We start from the raw sequence: 26349 nt of genomic DNA, 5'->3' as shown, positions 1-26349 counted from the left end.
ATTGAGCCACACAGGTGCCCCCATATGAAAAGTTTTTATTTAAGGGGTACCTGGCTGGCTCAGTCAGTAGAGGATGCAACTCTTGATCATGGGGTGAGTTTGAGCCCCACCCCCCTTGAGGGGGTGGTAGATTGTACTTTAAAAAATCTTTAAAGTTTTGGGCAGCCCCAGTGGCGTAAAGTTTTGTTTAAATTCCAGTTAAAAGCACATGTTATATTGGTTTCAGGTGTACAAGACAGCAGCTCAACACTTCCATACAACACCCAGTTCTCAACAAGTGCACTCCTTAATCCCCATCACCTATTTCCCCCAACCCCACCCCCACCTCCCCTGTGTTCTCTATGATTAAGAGTCTGTTTCTTGGTTTCTCTCTCTCTCTCTCTCTCTCAATGTCATCTATGGATCAATTGCTTCCAAACTCCCAGTACTGTTAATATTTTGCCCTCTTCCCATGAGCCACACCATAAGCATATAATAATAATGGAAAAGCTTGCAATATTATGAGAATTACCAAAATGTGACACCGAGACACAAAGTGAGCAAATGGTGTTGGAAAAATCGTGCTGCATGATTGTCATAAACCTTCAATTTAGTTTTTAAAAATGTGAAGCACATTAGCACGAGGTATTCCTGTACATTTCTTGGCATTTTCCATGTAGACCATCACATCATCTGAAAATAGAGCTGGTTTTCTGTCTTTATTTCCAATTTGTATGCCTTTCATTTCGTTTTCTTCCCTTATTGCAATGGCTATACTGTGTCGGTTACGGGTGCCCTGTTCCCTCTGCTATGGAGGAAAATGTTTAGTCTTTCACCATTAAGTAAAATGTTAACTGAAGATTTGTGGATTTTCTTCAGCAAGTTGAGGTGGTTTCTGTCTTTTTCTAGTTTGCTAAGAGTTTGTATCATGCGTGGGTGTTGAATTTTGTCAAATGCTTTCCCTAAATCGATTGAAATGCTCTTTCGACCTTTCATCCTTAGTTTGTGTGTTAGTTTTCTGTGACTGCTTTGGGCAAATTATTGTATATGTAAAGGCTTAAACAATACAGATATGTTACCCTACAGCTCTGTAGAAGTTGTATACGGATCTCACAAAGCTGATATCAAAGTGTTGGCAGGGCTGCATTCCTTTCTGAAAGTTCAAAAGATGAATGTATTTCCCTGCCTTTTCCAGCTTCTAGAAGCTTCTTGCATTCCTTGGCCCATGATCCCCTTCCATCTTCTACAAGACCAGAAATGCAGGTACAATCCTTACATCATATCACTCTGAATTTCTTCCGCTGTCACTTCTCTATTCTGCGTCTAGGAAACTGTGATCACATTGGATTCACACAAATAATCCAGGATAATTTCTTTCAAGTCAGTTGATTAGCAATTTAAATTTCATCTGCACCTTAAATCCCCTTTGCCACGTAGCCTAACGTATTTACAGGTCCTGGGGATTAGGATATGAACATTTTTTAAAAAGATTTTATTTATTTATCCATGAGAAACAGAGAAAAAGAGAGAGAGAGAGAGAGGCAGAGACCCAGGCAGAGGGAGACCCGATGGGACCCCAGGATCATGCCCTGAGCTGAAGGCAGACGTTTTAACCCGCTGAGCCACCCAGGATGTGAACATCTTTAGGGAATCATTACTCTACCTACCACAGCTTGTTAAATATGATAGATAACATTGATTCTTGAATACTGAACCAGCTCTGCATCCCTGGAGTAATCTCCCCCTCGATCATGGTGTGTAATTATGTTTATATGATGCCAAATTCTACTTCCTAATATTCTGTTAAGGATTTGTTGCATCTGTTCACAAAGAATATGGTCTATAGTTTTCTTTTTTTCCCTTCTTTCTCTTCTCTCTTTTCTTCTTCCTCTTTTTTTTTTTTTTTTTTTTTATATTACCCTTATCGGGTGTTGCTATCAGGGTAATGCTAGCTTCATAAAACGAATTGGGAAGTGTTCTCTCCTCTTCAACTTTCTGGAAAAGATTATTTATTTTGAAATTATTTATTTTTTTATTTGAGAGAGAGAGAGCAGAGAGCACACAAGTGGTGGGAAGGGACTTGACCCCAGGACCCTGAGATCGTGACCTGAGCCAAAGCCAGATGCTTCACCAATTGGGTCACCCAGGCACCATTGGAAGAGATTATTTTATTTTATTTTATTTATTTATTTGGAAGAGATTATTTTAAAATGGTGTTAATTTCTTCTTTGAAACTTTGGTACAAATCTCCATCCCGCCTTGGAGATTTCTTTTGGAGGAGTCTTAAAATTACAAATTCAATTTCCTTACTTGCTATAGGGCTGCCTGGACTTTATACACATAGCAAAAAAATAGCCTTTGGAATCCATTGAAGGGGTGTGTGACTTGGCAACGTCTTCACTTGATGAGGTCTTATAAAGTTGTTAACAATACCTGCCATAAAGGGGCGCCATAAATGGTTAGTGAGATCACAGCAATTTATTTTGACTTTATTTACCAAAGGCAATGGGGAGCCATTTAAGGATTTAGAGCAGGGGAGGGAGGCGGTCGCAGTCGCATTTTCGTAAGATCCCTCTGGGGCGGTGGTGGAGATGGATGAGGAAGATAGAGAGTATGGAGATCTGAGGCCCAAGGCTACGACCAGGGTCCAGCTGGGAGAGGCCGGAGGTCTGGCCCAGGGTTTTGGGAACAGAGTCAAAGAGAATAGGAGCAAGGACATGGGGGAATAAACTGAGGTCAGAGCCTGGGGGTACTGGGAATGCCCGGTTGGTGGCTGGACCTGTGGTGGGAGGTGGGGGTGGTGTGGGGAAACGTGGGGAGGCATGGAGTTGACAAAAATTTGTTCAGCTCTTCTTTTATTTTATTATTTTAAAATTTTTATTATCGTTTTATTTTTTATTATTTTTTAAATTTTTAAAAAATTTATTTATGATAGTCACACAGAGAGAGAGAGAGAGAAGCAGAGACACAGGCAGAGGGAGAAGCAGGCTCCATGCACCGGGAGCCCGACGTGGGATTCGATCCCGGGTCTCCAGGATCGCGCTCTGGGCCAAAGGCAGGCGCTAAACCTCTGCGCCACCCAGGGATCCCCTATTTTAAAAATTTTATTATCATTTTAAAAAATACTTTATTTATTTGAGAGAGAGGGAGACAAAGCATGAGCAGGGGGGAGGGACAGAGGGAGAGGGAGAAGCAGGCCCTCTGCTAACGGGGCCTGATGAGGGGCTCAATGCAGGAGCCTGGGATCATGACCTGAGCTGAAGTCAGAGCCTTAACCAAAGGAGCCACCCAGGCGCCCGCAGCTCTTCTTTCATTAGATGTCGAGCCCTGTTCTCCAACAACCCCGACGTAGATATTATTATTGTCCCAATGGTGAAACACAGAGAGCCACATGGGCAGTCCCTGGGTCCGGTGGGACTCCAGACCACGCTCCCCGCACATCCCCGCCCCCACCCCAAGGTCCTGTCCCCCCTTGCAGACCGGCCGAGCAACCCCGCCCGCGGCTGAGCCCACCCTGGGCTCCCCGCAGCCTGCGGAGCCTCCATCCCGGGCTTCCCGCCCCGCCGGAGGCTGGGGACTCTCCGTCCAGGGAAGTGTCGCTGCGCCCGAGCCAAAGGTCCCGGGACAGGGACCAGGGACAAAGGACAGGGCTGCAGCCGCCCAGCGACCTGCCGGCGCGGCTCCGCCCACGAGCACCCGGCGCAAAGGGGCGTGTATGGGGGGGGCGCCCGACCGCGGCACGCTTGACCCGGGATCTGATTGGCTGGCGGAGGACCGGAGCCTACCACTGAATGGCTACGTGAAGCCCGGGGGCTCCTGCTGATTGGCCGAGAGGACAAGTTTGGCGGAATTAGCATCTTAACACTGATTGGCTGGGGGAATCCGGCGGCTGCTGCCTATTGGTTAGAGTTTAAACGACCGTCTTCTAATTGGCTGTTGGGTCTGGTCCAACCGCGCAATCAGCTCCGGGGCTGGAAGGTAACCCTTTAGAGCCTGCGCCCCCCGGGCGCCGTGAGTCGCTCTCCCGGCCTCAGTTTCCCTCCAGGTCTCAACGACCGAGACCTCTGGCCCCTCAAGTGTCTCATCTCGTCCCCACAGTCCCCCGTGGCCCGCAGCTCCAGGCCTCCACCCACCCGGTCGGCTCGGGTGGAGCCACTAGTTCCCCGAAAGCAGAGAAGCCCCGGGCCTCAGTTTCCCCGCTCGCCGCGGCAGGCCGAGCCCCCCGCCCGCCCCCAAGCTGCGGCACCTCCCCCTCGGGGCGGAGCCGTGTCACGTGCCGGGAAGAAAGGGCCCGCGGCTCGCGGAGTGCTCGGGGCGCACGGGGCGCGGGGGGTCCCCGGGGAGCGGCCATGGCAGGTACGGCGGGGGCCGGGGGGCAGGGGGGGCACCGCGCGGGGCGGCCGGGGGCGCGCGGCCCGGTGCAGCCTGTCGCTGCCCGCAGCTCCGGAGCCGCTGTCCCCGGCGGGCGGCGCGGGCGAGGAGGCGCCGGACGAGGATGAGGACGAGGCGGAGGCCGAGGACCCCGAGCGGCCGGCTGGAGCGGGAGGCGCGCGCGGCGGCGGCGGCGGCGGCGCAGGAGGCGGCGGCGGCTGCGGGCCCGGGCCCGGGGCGGGGGGCTGCGGCGGCCCGGGGGGCGCGCTCACCAGGCGCGCGGTCACGCTGAGGGTGCTCCTCAAAGACGCGCTGCTGGAGCCGGGCGCCGGGGTGCTGTCCATCTACTACCTGGTGAGCGCACCCACCCTCCCATCCCCGCGGGGCAGGCCGGGGAAACTGAGGCCCAGCGCGCCCTGGCCGCCGGCCCAGCCCGGGTGTGGGAGCGGCCAGGCCCAGCAGGAGCCCTTCTGGCTGGGCGACCCCGTTTACCCAGCGCCGGCTGCCGGGGGGAGGTGAGCTGAGGACAGCACCGCTCTCCCCGCGGGCGGCGTGACTTTGCTCAGCCCCTCCACATCCCAGTTTCCTCGTGCATAAATTGAGATTTTTTTTTTTCCCCTCGCGGGGTTGTATGAGGATTAAATGAACACGGCGCCCAGCGGGGTGCCCGCGACCCCTTGAGGGCCTTAGGGGTTCGTTGCTGTTGCTGTGAGTCTGTGAGTGGGAGCAGTTTATGGATGGAGCGCTTGCTGCGTGCCTGGCTGTGCGCTGCGTGTTAGGGATCGGATCGCGGAGACCCCGTCCCTGCCCTTTGGGGGCTCACAGTCGACTGCGGGGTTGGGCAGGCCCAAAACTGGGCGCTTTCCGCCCAGGCCCATGAGGACTGAGAGTGGACACGCAGGTGCTGGGAGGCAACGAGCCTGGAAGGCTTCCTGGGAGGGATGCTGTGGGCGGGACCGGCGCCCAGCCCTGGGGAGCAGCAGGTGGCAGGTGGGGGCCTTGGTGGGTACCAGGCCCTGGGCCCAGCCAGGCCACTGTTACTGCAGGGAAAGAAGTTCCTGGGGGACCTGCAGCCCGACGGGAGGATCGTGTGGCAGGAGACCGGGCAGGTGTTCAACTCACCCAGCGCCTGGGCCACACACTGCAAAAAGTTGGTGAACCCGGCCAAGAAGTCCGGCTGTGGCTGGGCTTCTGTCAAGTACAAGGGCCAGAAACTGGACAAATACAAGGCAGCCTGGCTCCGGCGACACCAGCTCCACATGCCCACAGCTGCTGCCGACGAGGTGCGTCCTTCGGCCTCCCGAGCAAGCTCTCCCTGACTCATTGTTGCGCCAGGAGTGCCCCGAGTGAGGACGCTGGAGCTGGGGCCCTGTGGGATGAGCAGGAGTTTGTCAGAGCAAGGCGAAGGGAAGAGTTTTCAGAGGGAGGGGGTGGCACAGCAACGCCAGGTTGGTAGAAGCGACCCAGCGCCTGCGGAACCAGGATTAGCCGATGCAGCTGGAGGCTCACATGCCTTAGGTAGCTGAGGGGACTGGAGACAGTGGCAGGGGCCGGGTGGACTTAGCCAAGCACCGACTCCAGTCCTAAGTCGTGTCGGTAAGTAGAATGAAGATGATCACAGTCCCTGCATGCATCAGATAGGTGCGTCTGGCTGGCAGGTCCGAAGCCTGTAGGGCCGCTGGCAGGCTGGAAAGAGGCGGGGAGGACTGGGGCTTTTACCCTGAGGTGGGTGGGAGCCCAGGGAGGCTGTGGGCAGAGGCTGGACACACCTGACTCAGGGGCCCACGGGCGCCCCCTGGTGGCCGCTGTATGCAGCACAGAGGGGGGGGCGAGGAGGGGAGCTGGGGACTGAACTGGTCCTGGTGGGAGATGATGGGGTGCACCATCCTGACAATTGATGGGGGAAGACGTGGGCAAGTTTTGGCTGATTTTGAAAGTGGATCTCACGGGATTTGCTGCTGCATGAGACGTTGGTGCTAAGGGAGATTTTGTTCTGAGCAAGCGGATGCCTGGAGCTGCCCTCGGCGGAGATGCGGGGATTGGGGAGAAGCAGGTGTGGGGGACAGTCGGTGGAGTGTGGCCGAGCTGTGTGAGGGACGCCCCGGAGCCCCCCGGCAAGGAGGCCTCCAGGGTCAGCCAGACCCCGAGTCTGGAGCTGGTGAGGGGTGCCTGGAGACAGGACTGTGGGTGTCATCCTGGCATCGACAGAGGGAGAGCAGAGGAGACTGCCCCCGAGGGGTCCCAGCGTGGGCTCCGAAGGGGTGGGGGGTGGGAAACCGAGGGTGCCGGACAGCGGGGAGGAAGCCAGGTCCCTGAGGAGTTCCCAGGGGAAGGGGGGACGGGCCAGTCAGTCCCTGCAGCGGCGGAGAGGATATGTGACTGTTGGATTTGGACCCTGGGAAGTCGCCCCAGCAGGGGCAGTTAGGGGAGATCAGGAGGAGAGATGGTTGAGAGCATCGGGTAAAATAATCCCCTAGGCCCGGGCTTGCCCGGAGAATTGGGTGGGCAGGCGGCGGGCTGCTTGCTTTGCAGAGATTCTCCCTTCTCCCTGATGCCCTCCCTGTGCAGCTGGAGGCCATTGTCTGGTTTAAAGACGAGGAGAATAGAGCTCAGGGAGGTTAGGGCGCTTGCGGGAGGCCGCACCGCTGGGAGAAGCCGGAGGCCAGGTGGGCCCCTCTGCCAGGCGCTCAAACCTGCGCTGCGGCCCAAAAGCCTAGGCCGCTCCTGCCCGCTCCCGCCCTCTGGTGGGCATCCGGGGCGGCGGCAGGAACCTGGGGCTCGGCCGAGGCGTGGGTGGGCCGCGGTGAGGGGGGGCGGCACCCAGCTGAGGGTCCTGCGGCCCTCCCCACCCCCACCCCACCAGAGCCCGGCCAGTGAAGGCGAGGAGGAGGAGCTGTTGATGGAGGAAGAAGAGGAGGAGGCGCTGGCGGGGGTCTCCACGGAGGACAAGAGCCGGAGGCCACCTGCCAAGGGACCCTTGGAACCTGCCCACACAGGTAAGAGGCCCGGGGAGGGCAGGAGGCCCGGGTCAGGCCTGGCCTTTTTCTCCGCGTTCCCAAGATGCCTGGCTGACGTCCTAGCCCTGCTGCCTAATTTCTTTCCCACGCTGCCTGACTTCCATGCTCCCTGTAGGATTTCTCTGCCTCAGTGCCTGTTCCTTTGGCCCCCTGCCTGCTTCTCTAGGTCCTCACCTGATTTCCTAAGCCCTTCATCTGGTATTTTAATCTTTTTTTCCTACTTGTTAACCCGCCGCCCGATCTCAGTTCTTCTGCAGCCTGATTTTTCAAGTGGCCTCTGGAGGGTTTTTTTTTCTTCCTTGGGTAGCCTGGTCTCTATTTTCCAGTTCTGGGCTGGGAGGGCTTAATTGCTGCCCTTTCCCCCTTGCCCCACATCCTGCAGAGGCCGTGCCCCCTGGGAAGCGGGTGGAAAACAAGATCCGGGTGCCTGTGCGGTACTGCATGCTGGGCAGTCGAGACTCTGCCAGGTCAGACACGCCCTGTGCCCGCCGCGCGCGCGCGCACACACACACACACCCCAGTGTACACGCGCTCTGCGGGAGTGGGTGGAGCGGGGGGCAGGAGTAGGGTGGGCTCGGGGCCTCCCCTGTGCACAGCTGGATCTGGAGGCCCAGGGAGCCAGCTCGGGCATGAGTGCCTGAACTCTGGGCCCCACTGGCTCCCACAGGAACCCCCACACCCTGGTGGAAGTAACCTCCTTTGCTGCCATCAACAAGTTCCAGCCGTTCAACGTGGCCATCTCCAGCAACGTGCTGTTCCTGCTGGTGTGTGCCCAGCCGCCACCCCGTCCCTTGTGGGCTGAGGGCCAGGCCTGGGCAGGTGGCTGGGGCACCTGGAAGGGGTCCCTGGAATGGTAGCTCTGAGGGCATGGACCTGTCTGGCCTGTTCATTACTGGTATACAGTAGGCACTCAGTGTTGAATGAAGGAGGCTGGTGGGGCGGTCCCGGTACACCGCGAGGGCTCCGGCCCTGAGAATAGACATTTGGGGCCGGGCCACAGCCTGAGCCCTCTCCCGATGTCCATCCCCTCCCAGGACTTCCACAGCCACCTGACTCGCAGCGAGGTCGTGGGGTACCTGGGGGGCCGCTGGGACATCAACAGCCAGAGTGAGTATTTGGGGCAGATTGGCAGGGGGGTGTTTGAGACCAGGTGGGCAGGGGGGTATTTGGGGCAGGTGGGCAGAGGGGTGTTTGTGGCCAGGTGGCAGGGAGGTTTTTGGGACCAGGTGGGCAGGGGGGTGTTTGGGGCAGGGGAGTGTTTGGGGCCAGGTGGGCAGGGAGGTGTTTGGGACCAGGTGGGCAGGGAGGTGTTTGGGACCAGGTGGGCAGGGGGGTGTTTGGGGCCAGGTGGGCAGGGAGGTGTTTGGGACCAGGTGGGCAGGGGGTGTTTGGGGCCAGGTGGGCAGGGGGGCGTTTGGGGCAGGTAGGCAGGGGGTGTTAGGGCCGGGTGGGTGTCTACACCTTCTCCCCGCCTCTGTGCAGTGCTCACGGTGCTGAGAGCCTTCCCCTGTCGCAGCCGGCTGGGAGACGTGGATATGGCAGCCAGCATGGAAGAGGAGGTGAGGGGGGCACAGGGGGCCAGGGCACTCCGGGGAGGGCTAGGGTGGACACAGCTGTTCTGGCCACCGGGTCCTGGGGCTTGCACAGTGTCCGAGTTTAACAAGTGTGCAGATGAGCGTGCGTGAGCCCACGGTCCTGCATGCTCTGCACAGGCGGCCAGCACCCTTCCCTCTGGCACCCGTTTCCTAGCCGTGCCTGGCAGGTAGTGACAGCCCAGCGAATGTTAGCTGCCACCCCAGTAGTGTTTTTCTGATACGCCCACTGCCCGCTGGCACCCCCAGTGGCTCTTGGGGACAGGCGAATAGAGGTGGGTTCGGCCCACCTTTCTTGCTCCTGGGGCCAGCTCGGGGCTCTGCTTGCTGAAGGCCCCCGGGAATGCCGGTCCTGCTCAAGGGCACACACGTCCACCTAGCTGTCCAACCATTCGAGTGCCTGCTGTGTGCCCAGAATTGTCCACGGGCTAGGGATACAGCAGTGCCGCCAATAAACTTGTGGCTTTGCTCCCTGACAGGTGCAGCTTTGTAATGTATTTGTTGACCGTGGCCCCCGCTGGCCCCCTTGAGGGTGGGCGCCGCTCTGTCTTGGTCCCCGCTGTGTCCCCAGGCCTGGTACACAGCAGGCGCGCACGAAAAGCGGGCCTCACGTGGGGACGGAGCTGGGCGGGTGCGCGGGCGGCTGGTTGAGCCCCGGCCTGGCCTGTGCCCCCAGATCTACCAGAGCCTGCTCCTGCGGGGCCTGTCCCTGGTGGGCTGGTACCACAGCCACCCGCACAGCCCCGCGCTGCCGTCGCTGCAGGACATCGACTCGCAGATGGACTACCAGCTGCGGCTGCAGGGCTCCAGCAACGGCTTCCAGCCCTGCCTGGCCCTGCTCTGCTGTGAGTCCCGCCGCCCCGCGCCCGCCCCTCCTGGGCCGCAGACCCTCCCTCCAGGCCCAGCGCCCGCTCTCTCTCCCCCTGCAGCCCCTTACTACTCCGGCAACCCGGGCCCCGAGTCCAAGATCTCCCCCTTCTGGGTGATGCCACCCCCGGAGGTAGGTGGGGCTGCTGTGGGGGGTGGGGGGCGCGCCCCGGGCCTGTGTCTCCCGTGAAGCGGGAACAGAAGCCCTGCACCATCCGAGGTCCCTGAGGGACCTGGAAAGGCGTGGCCTCCAAGTGGGCCATCTGCCTTGCTACTAAGGCGGCCGCGTCCTCGAACCTTCGTCCCGTCTGTGCTGGGGTCACAGACGGGCTTTGGAAAGCCATCCTCGGCCTCTCCTGCTGCGGGCAGGGCCACGTGGCCTTGAAGCCGGTGGCAGTGAGGAGCCAGGCCCGGAGTCTCGATCCTCCCTCGGACTGCTGGCCCAGGGCACATCCGTTGTGGATGGGGTGCTGGAGGTGGCTGGTGGTGACCGGCGTGTGTCCCTGCCAGCAAAGGCCCAGTGACTACGGCATCCCCATGGACGTGGAGATGGCCTACGTCCAGGACAACTTTCTGACTAATGACATTCTTCATGAGATGGTGAGCTCACTCCCGGGCGGGGCGGGGTGGTGCCCCAGCTGGACGGGGGTGATACTGCAGGACGCCGGGGCGCCCAATGTGCCACATCAGGGCATGGGTCAGACTTCTCTCCCACGGCCGAAACTCAAGTCTCGGATTCTTGCCCACCTCCTCCCTCCCCCCACCCCTGCCAGCCTCCTGGCTGTTCTGGAACTTGCTGGAGGTGCCCGGCCTCGCACCTCTGCCCCTGCCACTGATTGTCCAAATGAAGACTCGTGAGGGACTTCAGCTGGCGCCCAGATGAATGTTTTCAGTGCCCAGGTTCCAACAGCCATTTAAAAAGCAGCTAGTTGGTCACACCTGTGGGATTGGGCTACACTGTGGCCTGGGATGAGGTTACGCGAGGGGGGCGGGGTTGCTCAGAGTCATGGGTGCCTCCCTCTTCGGGGTCCTTCCGCCTCCCCCTCCAGGGGCCTCCTGAAAGCTCCCTTAGTTCTCCCTGGAGATGCTCCTCAGCGGTCTCTCCGGGGTCCTGGGTAGCGCCTATATGCTGTATAGGCTTGGAAGCCCCATGAAGGGCGGTGGTGGTGTCTGGGCTGCTCGCTGCTGTATCCTGGGCACCCAGGACAGAGGGCTCCCGGGAGCGAGGGGGACCCATCGGCCCCCTGTCCTGTAGATGCTGCTGGTGGAATTCTACAAGGGCGCCCCCGACCTCGTGAGGTTCCAGGAGCCCTGGAGCCAGGAGCACACGTACCTTGACAAGCTGAAGGTAAGACTCACACCCTCAGTCTCCCACAAAGCCCTTTAGGAAGACAGTTCTTGGGGAGCCCCCCAATAATCTAACCCTGGGCAGCCTGGGAAATAGTGCTGACCTAATTTCTTCTGTAGAAAGTATCTCACCTGGCTTTTAAAGCTGCCAAGGAGCCTTGTTTGGTCACAGGTGGATGGTGACAGTGACAGGGAACCAGTATTAGGATGCAGATGAAAGCATAAAAGGTCGGAGCAGCTCTGCTGGGCCCTCACAGCATGGGTGCTGCGAGCGAGGGAGCAGGGAGTCTGTGGAGGGGGCTGTGGTCTGGTCCAGAGCCTCAGTGCCAGCAAAGTTGAACCAAGCAGAGAAGCTGGTGCCCTGAGGGGTTTCTCCAGCCCCCTGGCCCTACCCTCAGGGGACACTTAAGGGCTTGGTGGCCTCAGAGGGTCTTACTTCCGGCCTGGAAGTCCTTCTCAGAAGGCATTTTCAATTGCACTTGGGAGCGAAAGGCCGTTTTGCACGCTTGCTTGTTTTGTCGAAACTTGAGTGGCCACAGCTTTGAGCTGCCGTGGGTCCCCTCTACCCTGTCACTGGGCTGGTGGGGTGGGGGCGCCTCCCGACCCAGGTGAGAGCCTGGCAGGGAGGCCACTGGGGAGAGAGCAGGATGTGGAATGTGCAGATAGAACCCCCCTTCCCCGCCAAAACCCAGAACGTTCCACGAATGGGCCTCCTTTAAAAATAAAACCTCACTTTAGAACACATTGTGTACCTTGGTTAGTAAAACTCCTCTGCCCTCTGGGGGGTGGAGTGAGGCCAGGACCACTGGGCACAGCCCTGAGGTGCCAGCCCCGCTCGTTTCAGATCTCCTTGGCCAGCAGGACACCCAAGGACCAGGGCCTGTGCCACGTGCTGGAGCAGGTTTACAGCCTTCTCAAACAAGGGAGCTGAGGCATCGCCTCCGAGGGCCTGGGGGGCCTCTTGGTCAGACTCTGAACCCCATTGGTTCCAGCTGAGGAGGAACGGGTCTGGGGTTTTGTTTGCAGCTATGCTGCTGTCCCTGTGCAACTCAGTTGCACAGTGGCTGGGGCGCAGACAATAAAGGGAGAAGCAAACATCCTGGGCGTGTGTCTCACCTGGGGATGCCTTTCCCTCCCCGCACTTGTCACGGGTTCTTGGCTGGTATGGGAAGGATGCCTTTTGTGCAGCCACCGTGGCGTGGGCTTCCTGGGGCTGGAGCTGCAGGGAGCTGTGGGGGATCTACTGCCGCGCCGGTGACCAGCACATGACCACAGTCCCTCCCTGGCTTGTGGGGGGCTAGTACTCTCCCCGGAGTGGGCCCGGACTGGGGACCCTTCTGGAGAGCTGTGCATGTCTGGGTGAGCTTGGGGAAGCGCCACTGCCCTCCCCACCTTGCACCATAACAGAGGTTGTAGAAAGAGACATTTAATACTTTTCTTAAAAAAAATTCAGGATTACATTTCAACCTGCCCTCGATTGTGACCAAGGCTACGCTGCTCATCTTAGCTGGGATGCACGTGCATCCCTCATGGAATGGCAATGAGGGGGGTGGCCTCAGGAGCAGAGCTTGGTGTCCCCGGGGCTTTGCTGGGTCATCAGAGGAGGGGAATGTGATCCAGTCCCGAAGTCCCCCGGTTTAGCCAATTTTTGGATGAGGCAAGACAGGAAGTGGAAGCAGGGCTGGGCTCTGCTGGTCAGGGCAGCTGCCTGCCTTGGTCTGAAGGGAGATGGCTACGGCCACGGCTTAGGATGGGGGAGGTGCCTGTGACCCTCCTGAGGGGTAGTCCCAGCAACCAGGGGTCTGGGAACATTCACTCATCAAAGCCTTTATATTTGACCTTCAGCAGAGCAGAGGCTGGAAGACTCCTGTGGTCCTGTTTGTGGTGCACACGTGAGTGCCGTGTGCACAGCTGGTGGTGGCAGCTCGTGCCAGAGAAACGTTCCGTGTGCTTGTCTGGGGTGGGGTACCCTACGTGTGGGAACAGAGGAGGGGGTGCGGGACAGGGTGGAGGGCACTGGTGTGCAAGGGCTCAGTGCCCTGCAGGGAGAGACGACAGCAGCTCAAGGGCTGCTCAGGACAGGGCTGGTCTTTAGGGGAACCCTGAGAACCCCAGGATTGTCTCTCCCCAGGGAGGTGGCATCTGTGGGTGTGCCAGGGCCTGGGGAGCCCTGGAGTTGGGGCCAGGAAGGAGTGTTGGAAGGTAACTTAAAGGCAGGGTGGTGAGTCCTGGCCAGGGATCCTACTCGGAACAGCCAGTGGCACAGATGTTCCAGCTCATGCTGTTAAGGGCAGGTCTCCTGGCGGGTGGGGGGACCCCAAAAGAGGGGAGGAGGGAGGGACAAGACAGGGTATGTGTGCACATGTGTGTGGGAGGAAGGGAGGGAGGGGGGCCCACCTGGAGTTACCCATTCCTGGAGAGGTATTCCTGGGGGGTGGGAGGAAGTTAGTGTTTCTAAGAGCACCTTAGTGTTAGCCCCTTGGGGCCCTGGGCAGGAAACCTACTCCCTAGGCCCTGGACTGCTGCATGGAAAGGGGACTGTGGGTGACTGCTAGTGGAAGCGGGCCCCTGCCCCCCGGGCCCCCCGCCCCCTGGCCGCCCCAGCGGGGCCTGCCTTCCCCAGTGGCCCCAGGAGCGCAGGCAGGCTCAGCCCTGGCTGCAGAGGCAGGTGGGATGCAGGCCACCTGGACCGGGCTGACGGGGTCACTGAGGCAAGGGCACCAGCACCTCCACGTAGCTGAGGGGGAAGAAGCCCGACTGGCCGTGGAGCATGCCCTCGTACCAGTTCTCGTCGATCTGGTTGGTCAACGTGATGACGTCACCCTCGTGGAAGCCCAGTTCCCCGGCATTCTCAGGCTCAAAGTCGTACAGAGCTTTGCAGCTTGGCTGGTCCAGGGGTGCTGGGGGCAGGGGCTCGGCTCAGACCTCTGGCACCCTCCCTGCCTGCCCGCCCCACCCTACCCGGGTCCCTGTGAAGGACAGGTGCTGTTTCCTCTGTTGCCCATAGCCTTGTGAGAAAAGAGGGACAAGAGGGAGGGACATGGGTTCCATCAGTGGTCACCAAAATGCTCCTGGGGAGAGCCAGGTATGCCCAATGGCATCAGGGTGACAGAATGACCAGAAGCCCTCAGGCTGCCTCTCGAAGAGCCTAGAGGCTGTCGGACACCCTAGGTGCTCACAGCAGGGCCCCACACGGATGGGGAGGCCCCAGCACCTAGCTCCTCCCCTGCCCAAGATGGGCCAAGAGGCCTTCTGCCAGAGAAGCAGAGAAGGGCCCTTCTGAGCAGACTAGAAGGCAGTTAGACACGGAAGCGGGGAGCTTGTGAGGGCAGGGCAGGGTCTGTGCCACAGGGACACTCACGCATGCTCCTGCTGGGGGTCCGGATGGGCTTGTCAGAAGATCGGAAAGATGACGAAGCTGTGTGCAGACAAAGCAGAGAGGGTGGGCCGGGAAACCGGGGTTGGGCCCCTTCCCTAGAGGTAGTGGGGCGGGCCTGGCTCTGCAGTTTGGAAGGAGCGGTGCACTGGGGGTGGCCCCCTCCCCACTTTTTACCTGGAATCTTGGGGGCTGTGGCACAGGGGAAGCCCCCATTGGACTGCTCAGGCTCCCCCAGGTCGAAGGGCTCCCGAGGCTTGGGCTTGTATTCCCGCTTGGGGCGAGAGGAGGCGTCTCGCATCCTGTGTGCAGGGAGGAAAGCCGTGAGCAGCCAGCAGGGCCTGAGCGGTACATGCCAAGATGAAGGGACTCCTCCGTCCCTACTGCTGATGCTGCTGCCCAGGACTTGGGGTAGGAGGGTGGGCCCTGGACACAGAGGCCCAACGGGTCTAACCACAGGGCCCCCTAGTTGGGCAGCTCCCCCAGCTCAGGGCCTTCTCAGAAGCCGCCAAATGGCCAGATCCTGCCAAACCCTACAGCTCCCTTAGCATGCCCACCCCACCTGGGGACACCGCTGCTCTAGATAATCTTTCTCAGGCCCTGGACTAGTGGACAGCTCTCAGAGGGGAGCCCTGTCTGCCCTTGTGCTGTGTAGCCTACCTCCCCAGGCCCTGGGGGACGGGAAGTTAGTGCTCCTCCATTGGGGGAGGAGCTGAGCTCTGAACTACCTCATTCTCTGGCCTCCCAGCCTCAGGTCACTCCAGTCCTCCCCTCTGACAACTGCCACAAGCCTGATGAGGTCTTGCTGCTTCCCTGGAACCCCCACCCTGTGAGCACAGTCTGGAGATTCTTTATGAAAAGAACCCAGCCCCCCTGCTCTGACACATGCTCTGAGCAAGGCTGGACAGTCGGGGGAGGCTAGTGGTGGTGTCTTGGGAGCCCTGAAGGGCTGGTCCAGGACTCCATAGGACTGACTATAGGTTTTCAGGGCACCCCAACTCAGCACAAAGCAGGATGGGGCTCCCACATGGAAGGCCAGGGGCTGGAGCTCACCTTCGCTTGAGCTTGTCGGCCAGTTCGTCCAAGATCTGCACGGCCTGCCGGTGATAGTCCAGCTGGGCATCCACCAGCGCGCAGAGCTGGCTCACCTGCTCGATCTGCAAGTGACCAGCACGCTGAAGGGGCAGGCCTCCCTGTGACCCCTACCTCCAAGGCCACCTCTCAGCTGGGCCAGAGTGCTCCCAGCACAGGGGCCAGGGAGACTGCCCCTTGGGTCTTGCAGCTGCCCCTTGGGCCTAGGAGCTGGGCATGCATGACTCCACCCACTGGTTGCGCTTCCTCGGGCTCCCCACCAGGAGGGCCCCAACGTACATCAGTCTCCAGGAGGTTGTGCATGCTGGTCTCAGCCACCTCCTTGGACTCTTCGAACTTCTCCAGGGCCTGGCGCAGCTCCTCATCGGGAATCCTGCCCTGTCGCTTCTTCTTGTAGTCAAAGTCCAGGCGGCGGCCCTCTAGCTTCTTCAGGTGGTGCTGCGGGAGTGGGAGGGCATTGAGACTATGAGGCAAGTGCTAGGGTCTGCACAGGGAGGACTGGCACGCTGGGCACGGTGTGTGGCAGGGGACAGGTGCTGGGGGCTACAGGAGGATGGGCATGCGGGGCAGGGCAGGGTGCAGGTGGGGGGCAGCACCTGGATCTCCTTCAGGTCTTTGTCGCACAAGTTCTGCAGGGGGTCGATGAAGTTCTGCTTGACCTCTATGTCCAGGGAGTCTTTCACCTCTGCCAGGCGCTTCATGGACTCCCCTGCGTCCAACAGGGCGTCCCCTACAGCAGGGCAGGGAGTGGGGGAGTAGCTGTCACGGGAGACCGTGGCCTGGGAGTCCAAGACACCCCAACTTCTAAACTGCTCTCTCATCCCATAGACCAGATGCCAGAATTCAGGACAAACCAAGGAACCCTAAAGTCTGAACCTGAGCCCGAGCAGCCAGGAGGAGCTGGTGATGACAAATGTCAAGCACCCTCTGCCCCCATTCCCTAGCATAAGTTCTGGCTCGAGAGGACAGGCCTTCCAAGGGGTCTTGGCCCTGTAGGCAACACCCCAACTCTCCATCCCCACAGAGGAAGGCTGGGTGTCCTTGGGAGCCTCTGTCACCCTCATCCAGGGGATTACCACGCACTGCAGGAGGCTCTGGGGCAGTGGCATCCCACCGTCCAGTGGTAGCCACCCCAGCCCTGCAGCCCACCCGGCCGGCCCTCCACAGCCCTCACCGAAGTTGGACTCGCCGCCCAGCTCCTTCCCGTGGCGGATCATGCACTCGCCCAGCAGGCCCTCTGACTGCGGGTAGCCAGGGTTCTTCACTTGCCCTCGGATTTTGGACACCGTGTTGAGCATTGTCAGTTTGGCCCGTGAAGCTGCAAAGGAACGGGCCAGGTAGGTGTGCAGCCAGTCTGTCAGGAAGCCACCAGGCCTGCCCTTGGCCAGAACTGCGGGCTGCTCCCCTCTCTGGGTTCCTCCCTCTCCTCGACACCCTGATTTCTAAAGTGCAGCCCTGGCCCAAGGAATCTTGGTTCCTATGCCTGCAGACAGCCAGGCTCTGAGAACCTCCTGCATAGACTTCTGTCCTCTGGACCCCTCTGGGCCTCCTCATCCTGGAGCACAGCTCTGATCACAGAAGCTCCCTTCCCTGGCCTGTGGAGTAGCACCCCAGGGCGGGGGGCAGGTACAGGCATGTCCAGGTGCCCCAGACATAGCCCTCCGCCTGGCGTGGGGGGAGGAGCTGAGCGCTTGCCTTTGCCTGCGCAGGTTGGTCTCTGGCACAGGCCTCAACGGGGCCTGGCTGGTGTTACTGCCTGTCCCACACCCATCACCTCCTGCTCGGATTTGGATTTTCCTTAGGGAAAAGTCCCCATCTCTCTCTCTCAGACTAGGTGACTCCCACCTCATGCTCCAAGGGTGGGCAGACAGCTGGGGCCAGGCAAATGGGTGAGCAACCTGTTCTGATGGATCCAGTGGGTTGCTTAGGTGGAAAGACGCTCTTTTCTGCCGGGACTATTAGCTGTAAGGGTGATTTCACACTAAGGCTGCCATACAGAATGAGAGCTGCCTCATGAAATACAAAGGAAATGCAGGACTCTAGGGATATCCTCTGGACCCTTGGATCCAGTCACCCATGAAACCCGCTTGCCTATCCCTGGCCATTTCAGTTCTCTGAGCCCATACATTCCTGTTCATGCTCCAGAAGATTCCTGGTTGACACAGGCCCCTCCTGGCTGGCTGGCCCCCCTACCTGGGTTGGGCTGCAGGTACTCAATGGTTCTGGCCAGCACTTCTGTCACAGCCTTGCTGGTAACATCCACCTTCTGTCAAGAGAGGCAGTGTGTGGGGTTTCGTAACCATTGGGAAGCCAGAGGCCAAACCAGGAGTCCCTGGACAGCCCTTGCCCTGCGCCCCAGAGCCCACACAAGAACCGCGTGCTGCTCTGAGGGCTGTTGTCTGCCCTGCCTCCCAGGGCTGGGGGGTATCCATCCATCTACGAGCCCCACCCATGGCCCAGCTGTAGCACTGCAGTGGCCCATGAGGGTAAACAGTGCTGGGCATCAGACTGGTACCTTCTCCATCTCTTTGAAGTCTTCATCAAGCTTGGTCCCTTCAGCCCCTCCGACCTTCTCACTGACCAGCTGGGGGACAGAAGGAGGGAAAACAGTGTGAGTTCTGGTGGAGGGGAGCCCTGAATATGCCTTCTAGCCATGTCCACTGCCAGTGAAAGCATGTAGAAGGGCCAGCTCGTCCATATCGGCTTCCCAGGGATGCAGCTGATGGCCAGATGGGTGGCTGAGCAGGGCCCTGGTTCCAAACCCACACCCTCCTTCCAACCCAGGGTGGGGGGAAAGGAACTCCTGCTGGAAGCCTTCCCTGGCCAAGCAAACCCCACGAGTGCCCACCACCCCTGGAGACCTGCCTGGGGGCAACCACAGTTGAGTGATGTCCCCTCTCGGGGCTGAGGTGCCCACACCTAGACAGTGATGCCGGGCCCCCCTGGCTGAAATCAGTTCAGCTCCAGGTGTGGCGAAGAGGTTCACCAGAGCCTCTTCCCCCAGGGATCTCACACTTCCTTTTCCCCACTGAATTCCTGCCTCTTTGGGAAGGAATCCTGTGAACCCAGGAGCCAGCACTTCCTCAAAATACATTCTCCCTGGGCACCTCTGGGAAACAAGCAGGTCCGTGGTGAGGAGGAAGTCCTGTGGCTGAAGGGACTGAATGGACATGGGGATGACCCAGTCCACAGCTTTGTGACCGCCCCCACCCCCCACCTCCAGCAGGATCCAGAGGAGACAGGGCCTTGTGCTCCAGTGGGTTTATACCTGGCTGAGCCGCAGGTGTAGGAGAGCTAAAGCCACCGCAATGGGGGGACAGGAAGGAAGCAGGGTCTGCCCAGTGACTGCTGCCACCTGCAGCAGCTCGGGTCATGCACTATCCTCTAGAGGACCTTGTGGGACGGGCAGAGGCTGCCCTCCTGCTTCTGCTAACCGCTCCATAAGGAAAGACCCTGGTCTCTCCCTGGGCATTTATGGGCCGTCCCAATTTATTTCATGGGACAGTTTCACTTCTTTTGATGATGAGAACAGGATGATGATGAGAACAGGACGTTCTCAAATTCAGTGGTTGCCAGAGAGGGAAATGAGTGCACTGCCTGACGTGAGACAAGACTCTTCTGGTGAACTAGGAGGGAGCTGAAGCGTAGGTGCTCAAAACCACACCTTCCGGGGCCCCGGGGCCGATGGCCTGGCTCAGTGCAGGAAGACATGGTGTGGGGCAGACAGGGACATGTCTCCCAGGCAGGAGCCACATCCTGCCCCTAGGGGAAGGCATGGGCAGACCCTGCAGCCTGCCTGGGGTGGGGGGGTCGGTGGCAGAAGTGCCTCCCCTGGGAACCCAGGAGCCCTCAGCTCCTCAGGCACGTGTGGGGCTGGTTTTACTAGGCACCCGAGCACACAGGAGGCCACGCTGGAAGCACCTGGGCCCTGCCAGTCTCCCTTCACCGTCTAGGACTTCAGGACCCATGTCCCTCAGGCTGCAGATGACCATTCTCTCCGAGGCTCACAATCTTGGAACTGGCACAAACGCAAAAAAGGATGACAAGAGGCCAAAAGGATAAAGGAAAACCAAAGGAATCATGTACTGATCAGAGCAACAAAGGGTGGCACCTCTGAGTGTGGGGCTCCCCAGGGTGCAGATCACGTCCAGCAGAGGGGAACCCAAGTGCTTCATGGAAGAGCTGGACGTGGGGCTGGCAAACAGGATACATCTTTGGGGGATCCCTGGGTGGCGCAGTGGTTTAGCGCCTGCCTTTGGCCCAGGGCGCGATCCTGGAGACCCGGGATCGAATCCCATATCGGGCTCCTGGTGCATGGAGCCTGCTTCTCCCTCTGCCTATGTCTCTGCGCCTCTCTCTCTCTCTCTCTCTCTCTCTCTGTGACTATCATAAATAAATAAAAATTAAAAAAAAAAAAAACTTCCCTTTAAAAAAAAAAAAAAAAAGGATACATCTTTGGGCACGAGCAGCAGGTTTTTCAGGGACCATGGGCCTTCCATCACTGAGCAGCCAGCCCCAGAGGCTCAGCAGTTGGGACGCTGCCTAAGTGGAGGGGCAGGAGGGCGGCAGGGGGCCCTGCCCTTGAGGAAGGCTATGACCCTGACATTTCAGTCCTGTCCGGGAAGAACGCACACATATCTTCAGACCCAACGAGCGCAGCAGACACCACCGTGGAAACCCCACCTCCACCTGCAGAACCCACACGGCACACAGATCTCGCCCCCCAGGCTCCCTCAGTGGTAGGTCACTACAGCCCGATCCTGCTCTCATGTGGGCTGGGAGGAAACACGCAGTGCCCGGTGGGGCCCGCTCTTCCTCTCCACATCTGAGAACAGCCAGGGACTCCCTTGAGCTTGTGGCGCGGAGGGCCTGTTCCCCACTGGCTGGGCCCTGCGTGGCTGTGGCACCTCGGAGGACAGGAGGGTGGATGGTGACCACCGCCCACTCTCTGCAGGCTCCCGGGCCCCACCCAGATGCTCGGAGCCTGAGTCACTAGCAGTGGTCCCATAATGGCTGCCATTATGAAACCTATCCCGCGCCTCTCTGGGGCCAGCATGAAGCCCAGCCCCAGGCCAGGCCGGAACGTTCTCCAAAACCCTGCCCTAGTCCAGGCGTTAGCCTGCGCCCTAGCTCCCACCAGGTGAGATCCAGGACCTGGTGGCGGCCTGCTGGTGGTAGCCTCTGGAGGTGAGCTCCCTATCGCCCAATTCCTGACACCTTCCAGCTCTTTTCAAGACTGGCTCCTGAGCTCTGCTCTGCCATGCCCACCTAGGCTCCTCGCCTGCTTGGCCTGGCGCTGCCTGCATGGTGGGCCTCAGGGTAGTGCTCAGTGACTGTGTCCACAAAGGGCCCAGAGTGGGGTCTCTCCTGGGCAGCTGTGTGTCAACGCCCAGGACACCAGGTACCTGCTGGTGAGTGCGGCTGCTCTGTGGCACCTCTGAGCAATGAGGCTCCTATCTTCTTCAACAGCCTTATCAAGATTCTGTGGGCCTATCCCAGGATCTACTGCTCATTAGTTACCCTTGGATGACGGAGGAGTTTTAGTGCCAGCACCTCAATCCAGCCTCAGAACACCTCCAGCAGCTAGAAGTTCCCTCTCTTCTCTCTACTGGTACCTCTTCTGGAAACTGCATGACTGGACTCACACCATACGTTTGGCCTGACTGATATTACCCCCATACTACTTTTGGGAAAAGCATGCTCTACCAACCCAGATGGCAGGCACTCCAGGATGGGGCAGGAATCAGTGGCTCCGTGCGCCCTAAATTTAGGCTGCAGAGATGGGTACTGCTGGGGAGGGAGCAAGAGGCCCTGCTCCTGGACGCCTCCCTGCATGCCCGACCCCCTCCTGCTGCTTTCTGGCTACTCTCCAGGCATATATCCCACCTGGCCTTTGAATGATCATATTTGCAATGACATGTCTGCAAGTGACTGCATTGGGCAGACAGCGCGACCTGTCATAGGCTCCTGCATTGATTAGTAGTGGAGCCGCATGGGGAGATGGCACTACCTGTGACTTGGGCACCTGGAAGGTGAGCAAACCTGGAACACAGCTGGATCTTCACCCACATGACTTCCATGCACAAATGTTGGCCTGTGGGCATTCATAATAAAGACCAATTGCGGGAGAGGCTATTCTTTCAAAGCCTGGTGTTATCATTCCAGACCTTGGCCATCTTTGGAGAGAAGCAAGGAATCTGACACTCGGGAGAGAAAGAGCAAATGCAGTGGAACTAGTCCGAGAAAGGACTGAGGAAATGCCGCATGCCATGAGCCAGAGGACAGCTGCTCCAGGAGTCAGGTGGAACTCAGGCAGGAGAAGTTTCTTTTACGGTACGCGGGTGAAAGGCGGCTGCCTGTACTGGCGTGCATGTCCCAGGAGGCCTCTTGGTGGTAGTTGCAGAAGCAGTTCAAATCCTGAGGAGTGGGACGAAGCCAACAGCAGACCTCCCAACTGAGATGACTCCGCAGAGAAACCTGACCAACACCCGTGACACGGAAAATGAAAGGACCAATCTGCAGGCTCAGTGACCTGGGCAGACAATCTGCTTTGACGACTTAAAGATTTAAGAGAAAATAAGAGGAGGAGGAGGAGGAGGAGAAAGCCGGCATAGAGGAGCCAGGAGGAAGGGAGATGTGCCGGGCCACTCAGGGCCTCACTGTCCCAGATGGTGCTACACGTCTTCCCACTCCAGCGTCCTGCATCTTGTCCAGCTGCCTCATGCATGGGTGGCCACTGGCGGTCCTCGAGGACCTCCTCCCAGGTTAACATCAGAAGTCACTTGACCTCTCCTGGTCCAGGCTCCCCCCAACCCCTGTGTCTGCGGAGCTGACTGGTCACTGCCTATCTGTGGGTGCTGGGACAGCATTTCCCACGCCAGGCTACAGAGGTATATGTGAGCCCCAGGCCAGGCACGGAGGGAGAGGTTGCTGCTAGGCCTTGATGGAGTGCCATGGTGAATGGCACACAAGAGGTGACTGAGACACAGGCCCAAGGGCGAAGAGGGCCTTGAGGGTCCGGCCCAGCCACTTGCTATGGCCCTACACTAGCTGTCCTAAGGATCTGGGCCAGCCAACAGGCCTCTGGCTCTCAAGTGTGAGCACTGCTGCCTCCAGTTAGCAAGGGCTGTCAGGATAGGGGTCAATAGGCCTGTACCAGCAAACTACTACATTGCCAGATGAATTGTGTATAAAGTGGGAGGGGATACAGAAGGGGCATGAAAGTCTGTCCTGGACTTGGGGAGCACCCCTCTGGCAAGGGAGAGGAGGATGTCTGATAGAAAAGCAATGCAAAAAAAAAAAAAAAAAAGAAAAGCAATGCAGAAAACAATATGGTAAGAATCACAAAGGAGGTGTAAATATGCTCAAAGGGCAACAGGACATGGCTCCCAGCTGGATGAGCCACAAAGCCAGTGCTATCTGAGCTGAACCTGAAAGGGCAGGGTCCCAACTGGCAGAGCCAGGCCAGGTGGGCAGACAGAGTTCTGGATGAGATGCAGGTTTGGGGCACAAGGGCTCCATTCCTGGGCTATTACATGCCAGGCACTGGGTAGGTACATACATCCTATCTACTCAATGAGGGTGCAGGGACCAGCAGGCCCATTTCAAGGATGAGGAAACTGAGGGGTCAGAGGCCATGGAGCTGTAAGTGGAGGGCATGAGTGCTGTGCCCAGACGTGTCCGACTTGCCAGTCCACCTGTGCTGTGTCCTATGCTGGAGGATAGGTCAGCGACAGGATGTGGGTGAAGCCTGGGGCCTACAGGGCCTCTGAGGGCTGTGGGGAGGTGTCAGAATGCTGTGTGTACAACGCCTGGACATGGGAGGCCCCAAGAGCCAACAGCTGATGATCCTGGGCAGAGCTGAGAAATTTCTGAGCCAGAGTGACAGCATAGGGAGGGGAGGGGAAGGGCCTGAGGAAAGACATGCTCCCTCCAGATCCCTTCCAACTCCACCCGCCCTCCCTGCCGCCTCCTAACATCTGGAGGGCTTGGAGCCAAACGCTGCAAAGCAAACCCCTCTAGTTTCCATCACGGTCTTCTGTCTCGTGACTCAGAGTCCACGGCACGGGCAGAGCTGAGGCTTGGCTGCTGCCCTACTGAATACGAGGCTGCTGGCCTTCCTGCAGCTGTCCCTCCTCTGCCTGTGCTCCTGGGCCCCCACTTTAGGGGCACTGGCAGACACACCAGCTGGCATTCTCTTTGGTTAATGGGGCTCTCTTTCTGGAAGGGCAAGGTGAGCTGAGCACACTTCTGGGGAGGTAATGTGTGTGGTGCACTGGCTGCCCCCCAAGAAGCCTCCTCCTCTTGAGGTCTCCATCCCTACCCAGAAACCTTCCGGGGCCCCTGGCATCACCAAGATACTCAGGACAATTTCCAAAGCCAGGGCCCCTGTGAGTTGCTTGAGGATGAGCTGCTTGCTGACTGAGGTGGAGTTCCCACGTGGCTCTGAGAGCAAAGGCCACGAGACGTGGGGCTGGGCCATGGCTCTGGGGGTGAGGAGGAGGTGCCAGTGAAGTAGAGGCCAGAGAAACATCATCTGAGCCCAAACAGACCTTCATACCCCTCCTGGGAGGAACCAGAGGATGTGAAGGAGACAGGTTAGCAAAAGACTGAAGGCTCTTGGCACGGAGCGAGACATTTCATCTGTCACAGGTCCTCCGTAAATATGTGAGCTGACTGAGAGAATAAGTCACCACTCCTTTTGTTAAACCCCAGAGAGGTTCTGACAAGTCAGAACTTCCTTTTTTTTTTTTTTTTTCTTTTAAAGATTTTATTTATTCATGAGAGGCAGAGAGAGAGACAGAGAGACAGAGAGTTCTGCCCAAGTCAGAACTTCCTAAGGCATATTGAGGGATTCTGAAATTTCCCCAGATTTGTTGGTACCCTTGTCATGTCTCAGGGCACACTTTCCTCTCCTCCTAGCCATTGAAACTAAATGTTTTCTTTCCTTTTTTAAAAAAAATTTATGCTTTAATTTATTATTTTTTAACTTTTTATATTTTTAAAATTATTTTTATTTTTTAAATTTTATTTTACTTTTGGGCAGCCCAGGTGGCCCAGCGGTTTAGCGCTGCCTTCAGCCCAGGGCATGATTCTGAAGACCCAGGATCAAGTCTCATGTCAGGCTCCCTGCATGGAGCCTGCTTCTCCCTCTGCTTGTGTCTCTGTGTGTGTCTCATGAATAAATAAATAAAATCTTTTAAAAAATTCTTTTATTTTACTTTATTTTTAAATTTTTTATTATTTTATTATTTTTATTTACTTAAAAAAATTTTTTTAACTAAATGTTTTCTAAAAAGCAGCTTTGCAAAAAGGCACAGTGGAAATGATCCACCAGGAAAAGTCTGCTGGGGCCCCTGGGAGGCTCAGTCAGTCAAGTGTCTGCCTTTGGCTCAGGGCATGATCCTAGGGTCCTGGGATGGAACCCCACATTGGGCTCCCTGCTCGGTAGGGAGTCTGCTTCTCCCTCTCCCTCTGCTGCTCCCTGTCTATGCTCTCTCTCTCTCAAATAAAATCTCATATATATATATATATATATATATATATATATAAAAGAAATATCTTCTTAAGTTATGTTTCACACAGAAACTCCAAGTTGGGTGCCTCCACCACCAGATCAGGCCCCAAGAGGCAGACACGCACCCTGGACACACTTCCACATGTGGTACAGCTGGGGTTCACTGGGAACCTAGTTTTGGCACCAAAGGATCATGGCTTCTGAAACCCTAAGCCACAGGGGCTGTGGTGGAATAGATGCTGGCTCAGAAGCAGAAGCCGGAGGTCCCCCAGACTGCAGGGACGTGCCGGCTGCTGGTCCTCTAGCCAGAGTGAGCCTGGCTGTCGTCTGGGGAGAGAGCCAGAAAGCTGTGGAGAGGAGCCTGGCATGGGGGCCTTGGTCAGACCTGGCCTCTTGCCGCCTAAACCCCGTGGTCTTCTGTGACCTGTAGGACTGGTCGTTCAGGTCACATCTCAGGCTAGCTCAAGGTTTCCACATCCCTGCACAAATGAAGCTCAGGGCGGCTTGGCTCCTGGCTCCTTGAGATGAAGGATGGAACTCTGGGCTGGCACGGGAAGATAAACGCTTTGCTGTCTGGAAGGCAGCGAGCTGAACACCACATGAAGTCCCAGCTGCTGCTTCCCTGCCTGGCACATGTTGTTCAAATGCCGAGGGGAACACTCAAATGGGAAAATCCCTTAAAGTCACCTGTTTGGCTTAATCCAAAAATCTGAGCTGGCTATGGCAAGGGCACCGGGAACAAACCAGGAAGTGACCACTGGAAAGAAGTGACTTTAGAAGGAAGTGGCGAGGCAGGCGGGGGACTATCACCCAGTGGCTTTCAAGGACAGAGTGGTGAGCCAGATGACAAAGCTGTGTGTTGCCATTGCAGAGATATGACAGGGATGCAGCTCAAAAGTGCTCTTAAAGAGCTGACCTCTGCTTTTGCAATGCAAGTCCGAGTCCTGGTAGTGAGAGGCTCCCACTGGGCAGATACCGAGAGTTGCCCTTTCAGGTCTGGGCTGAAAAGAACTTTTCTTCACTGACAGCAGAGTCTGCAGACCTGCGCTAGTGCCTGGTTCAGCGGTGTTCCCTGCAGCTGTCACACGGTTCGCCTGATGAGGCCTACAACACTTAAGGATCTGTCACAAGGGCCCTGTGTTCCTCTGAAGCCCTCCACATGCCTGAACCAGGCCGGCCCCCACCCTGGCT

General features: G+C 58.0%; 2 protein-coding genes across 6 annotated transcripts in view; one reads left to right on the top strand and one right to left on the bottom strand.

Annotated features, from left to right (window-relative positions):
* The first annotated feature begins 3946 nt into the window (after positions 1–3946).
* MPND (MPN domain containing) lies at positions 3947–19960 on the top strand. Of its 4 annotated transcripts, none has more exons than XM_077860415.1 (13): positions 3947–4335; positions 4421–4704; positions 5397–5633; positions 7214–7346; positions 7750–7834; positions 8035–8131; positions 8402–8474; positions 8850–8926; positions 9636–9804; positions 9889–9959; positions 10337–10426; positions 10964–11174; positions 19528–19546. In XM_077860415.1, exons 1-12 carry the CDS (start codon positions 4329–4331, stop codon positions 11162–11164), a joined length of 1524 nt encoding a protein of 507 aa, XP_077716541.1. In that variant the 5' UTR covers positions 3947–4328; the 3' UTR covers positions 11165–11174; positions 19528–19546. The 4 variants fall into 4 exon arrangements, with proteins under 4 accessions (XP_077716541.1, XP_077716542.1, XP_077716540.1 ...); XM_077860416.1 differs by having other exon boundaries at positions 3949–4335; positions 11082–11174; positions 19528–19960; XM_077860414.1 differs by lacking the exon at positions 19528–19546 and adding an exon at positions 12018–12270 and having other exon boundaries at positions 3949–4335.
* SH3GL1 (SH3 domain containing GRB2 like 1, endophilin A2) overlaps positions 12584–26349 on the bottom strand; it is a 31932-nt gene continuing 18166 nt past the window's right edge. Inside the window, exons 2-10 of one of the 2 annotated variants that reach the window (XM_077860418.1) lie at positions 18157–18225; positions 17835–17907; positions 16816–16959; positions 16238–16371; positions 15921–16079; positions 15603–15706; positions 14727–14851; positions 14535–14591; positions 12584–14073 (exon numbers count right to left, since the gene is read on the bottom strand). In XM_077860418.1, coding sequence (XP_077716544.1) covers positions 13877–14073; positions 14535–14591; positions 14727–14851; positions 15603–15706; positions 15921–16079; positions 16238–16371; positions 16816–16959; positions 17835–17907; positions 18157–18225 — 1062 coding nt within the window. In that variant the 3' untranslated portion in view covers positions 12584–13876. Of the gene's footprint in view, positions 14074–14534; positions 14592–14726; positions 14852–15602; positions 15707–15920; positions 16080–16237; positions 16372–16815; positions 16960–17834; positions 17908–18156; positions 18226–26349 lie in introns of those variants that run through there. The other variant, XM_077860419.1, reaches the window with a different exon arrangement.

The sequence above is a fragment of the Canis aureus genome, chromosome 19, assembly GCF_053574225.1.
Source record: "Canis aureus isolate CA01 chromosome 19, VMU_Caureus_v.1.0, whole genome shotgun sequence".
NCBI lineage: Eukaryota > Metazoa > Chordata > Mammalia > Carnivora > Canidae > Canis > Canis aureus.
This window is presented reverse-complemented; position numbering and strand designations above follow the sequence as displayed.

Coding starts and splice junctions, on each gene's coding strand:
- MPND (XM_077860415.1), top strand. Junction 5,634..7,213: donor CCACAGCTGCTGCCGACGAG/GTGCGTCCTTCG, acceptor CCACCCCACCAG/AGCCCGGCCAGTGAAGGCGA. Junction 8,927..9,635: donor CAGCCAGCATGGAAGAGGAG/GTGAGGGGGGCA, acceptor CTGTGCCCCCAG/ATCTACCAGAGCCTGCTCCT.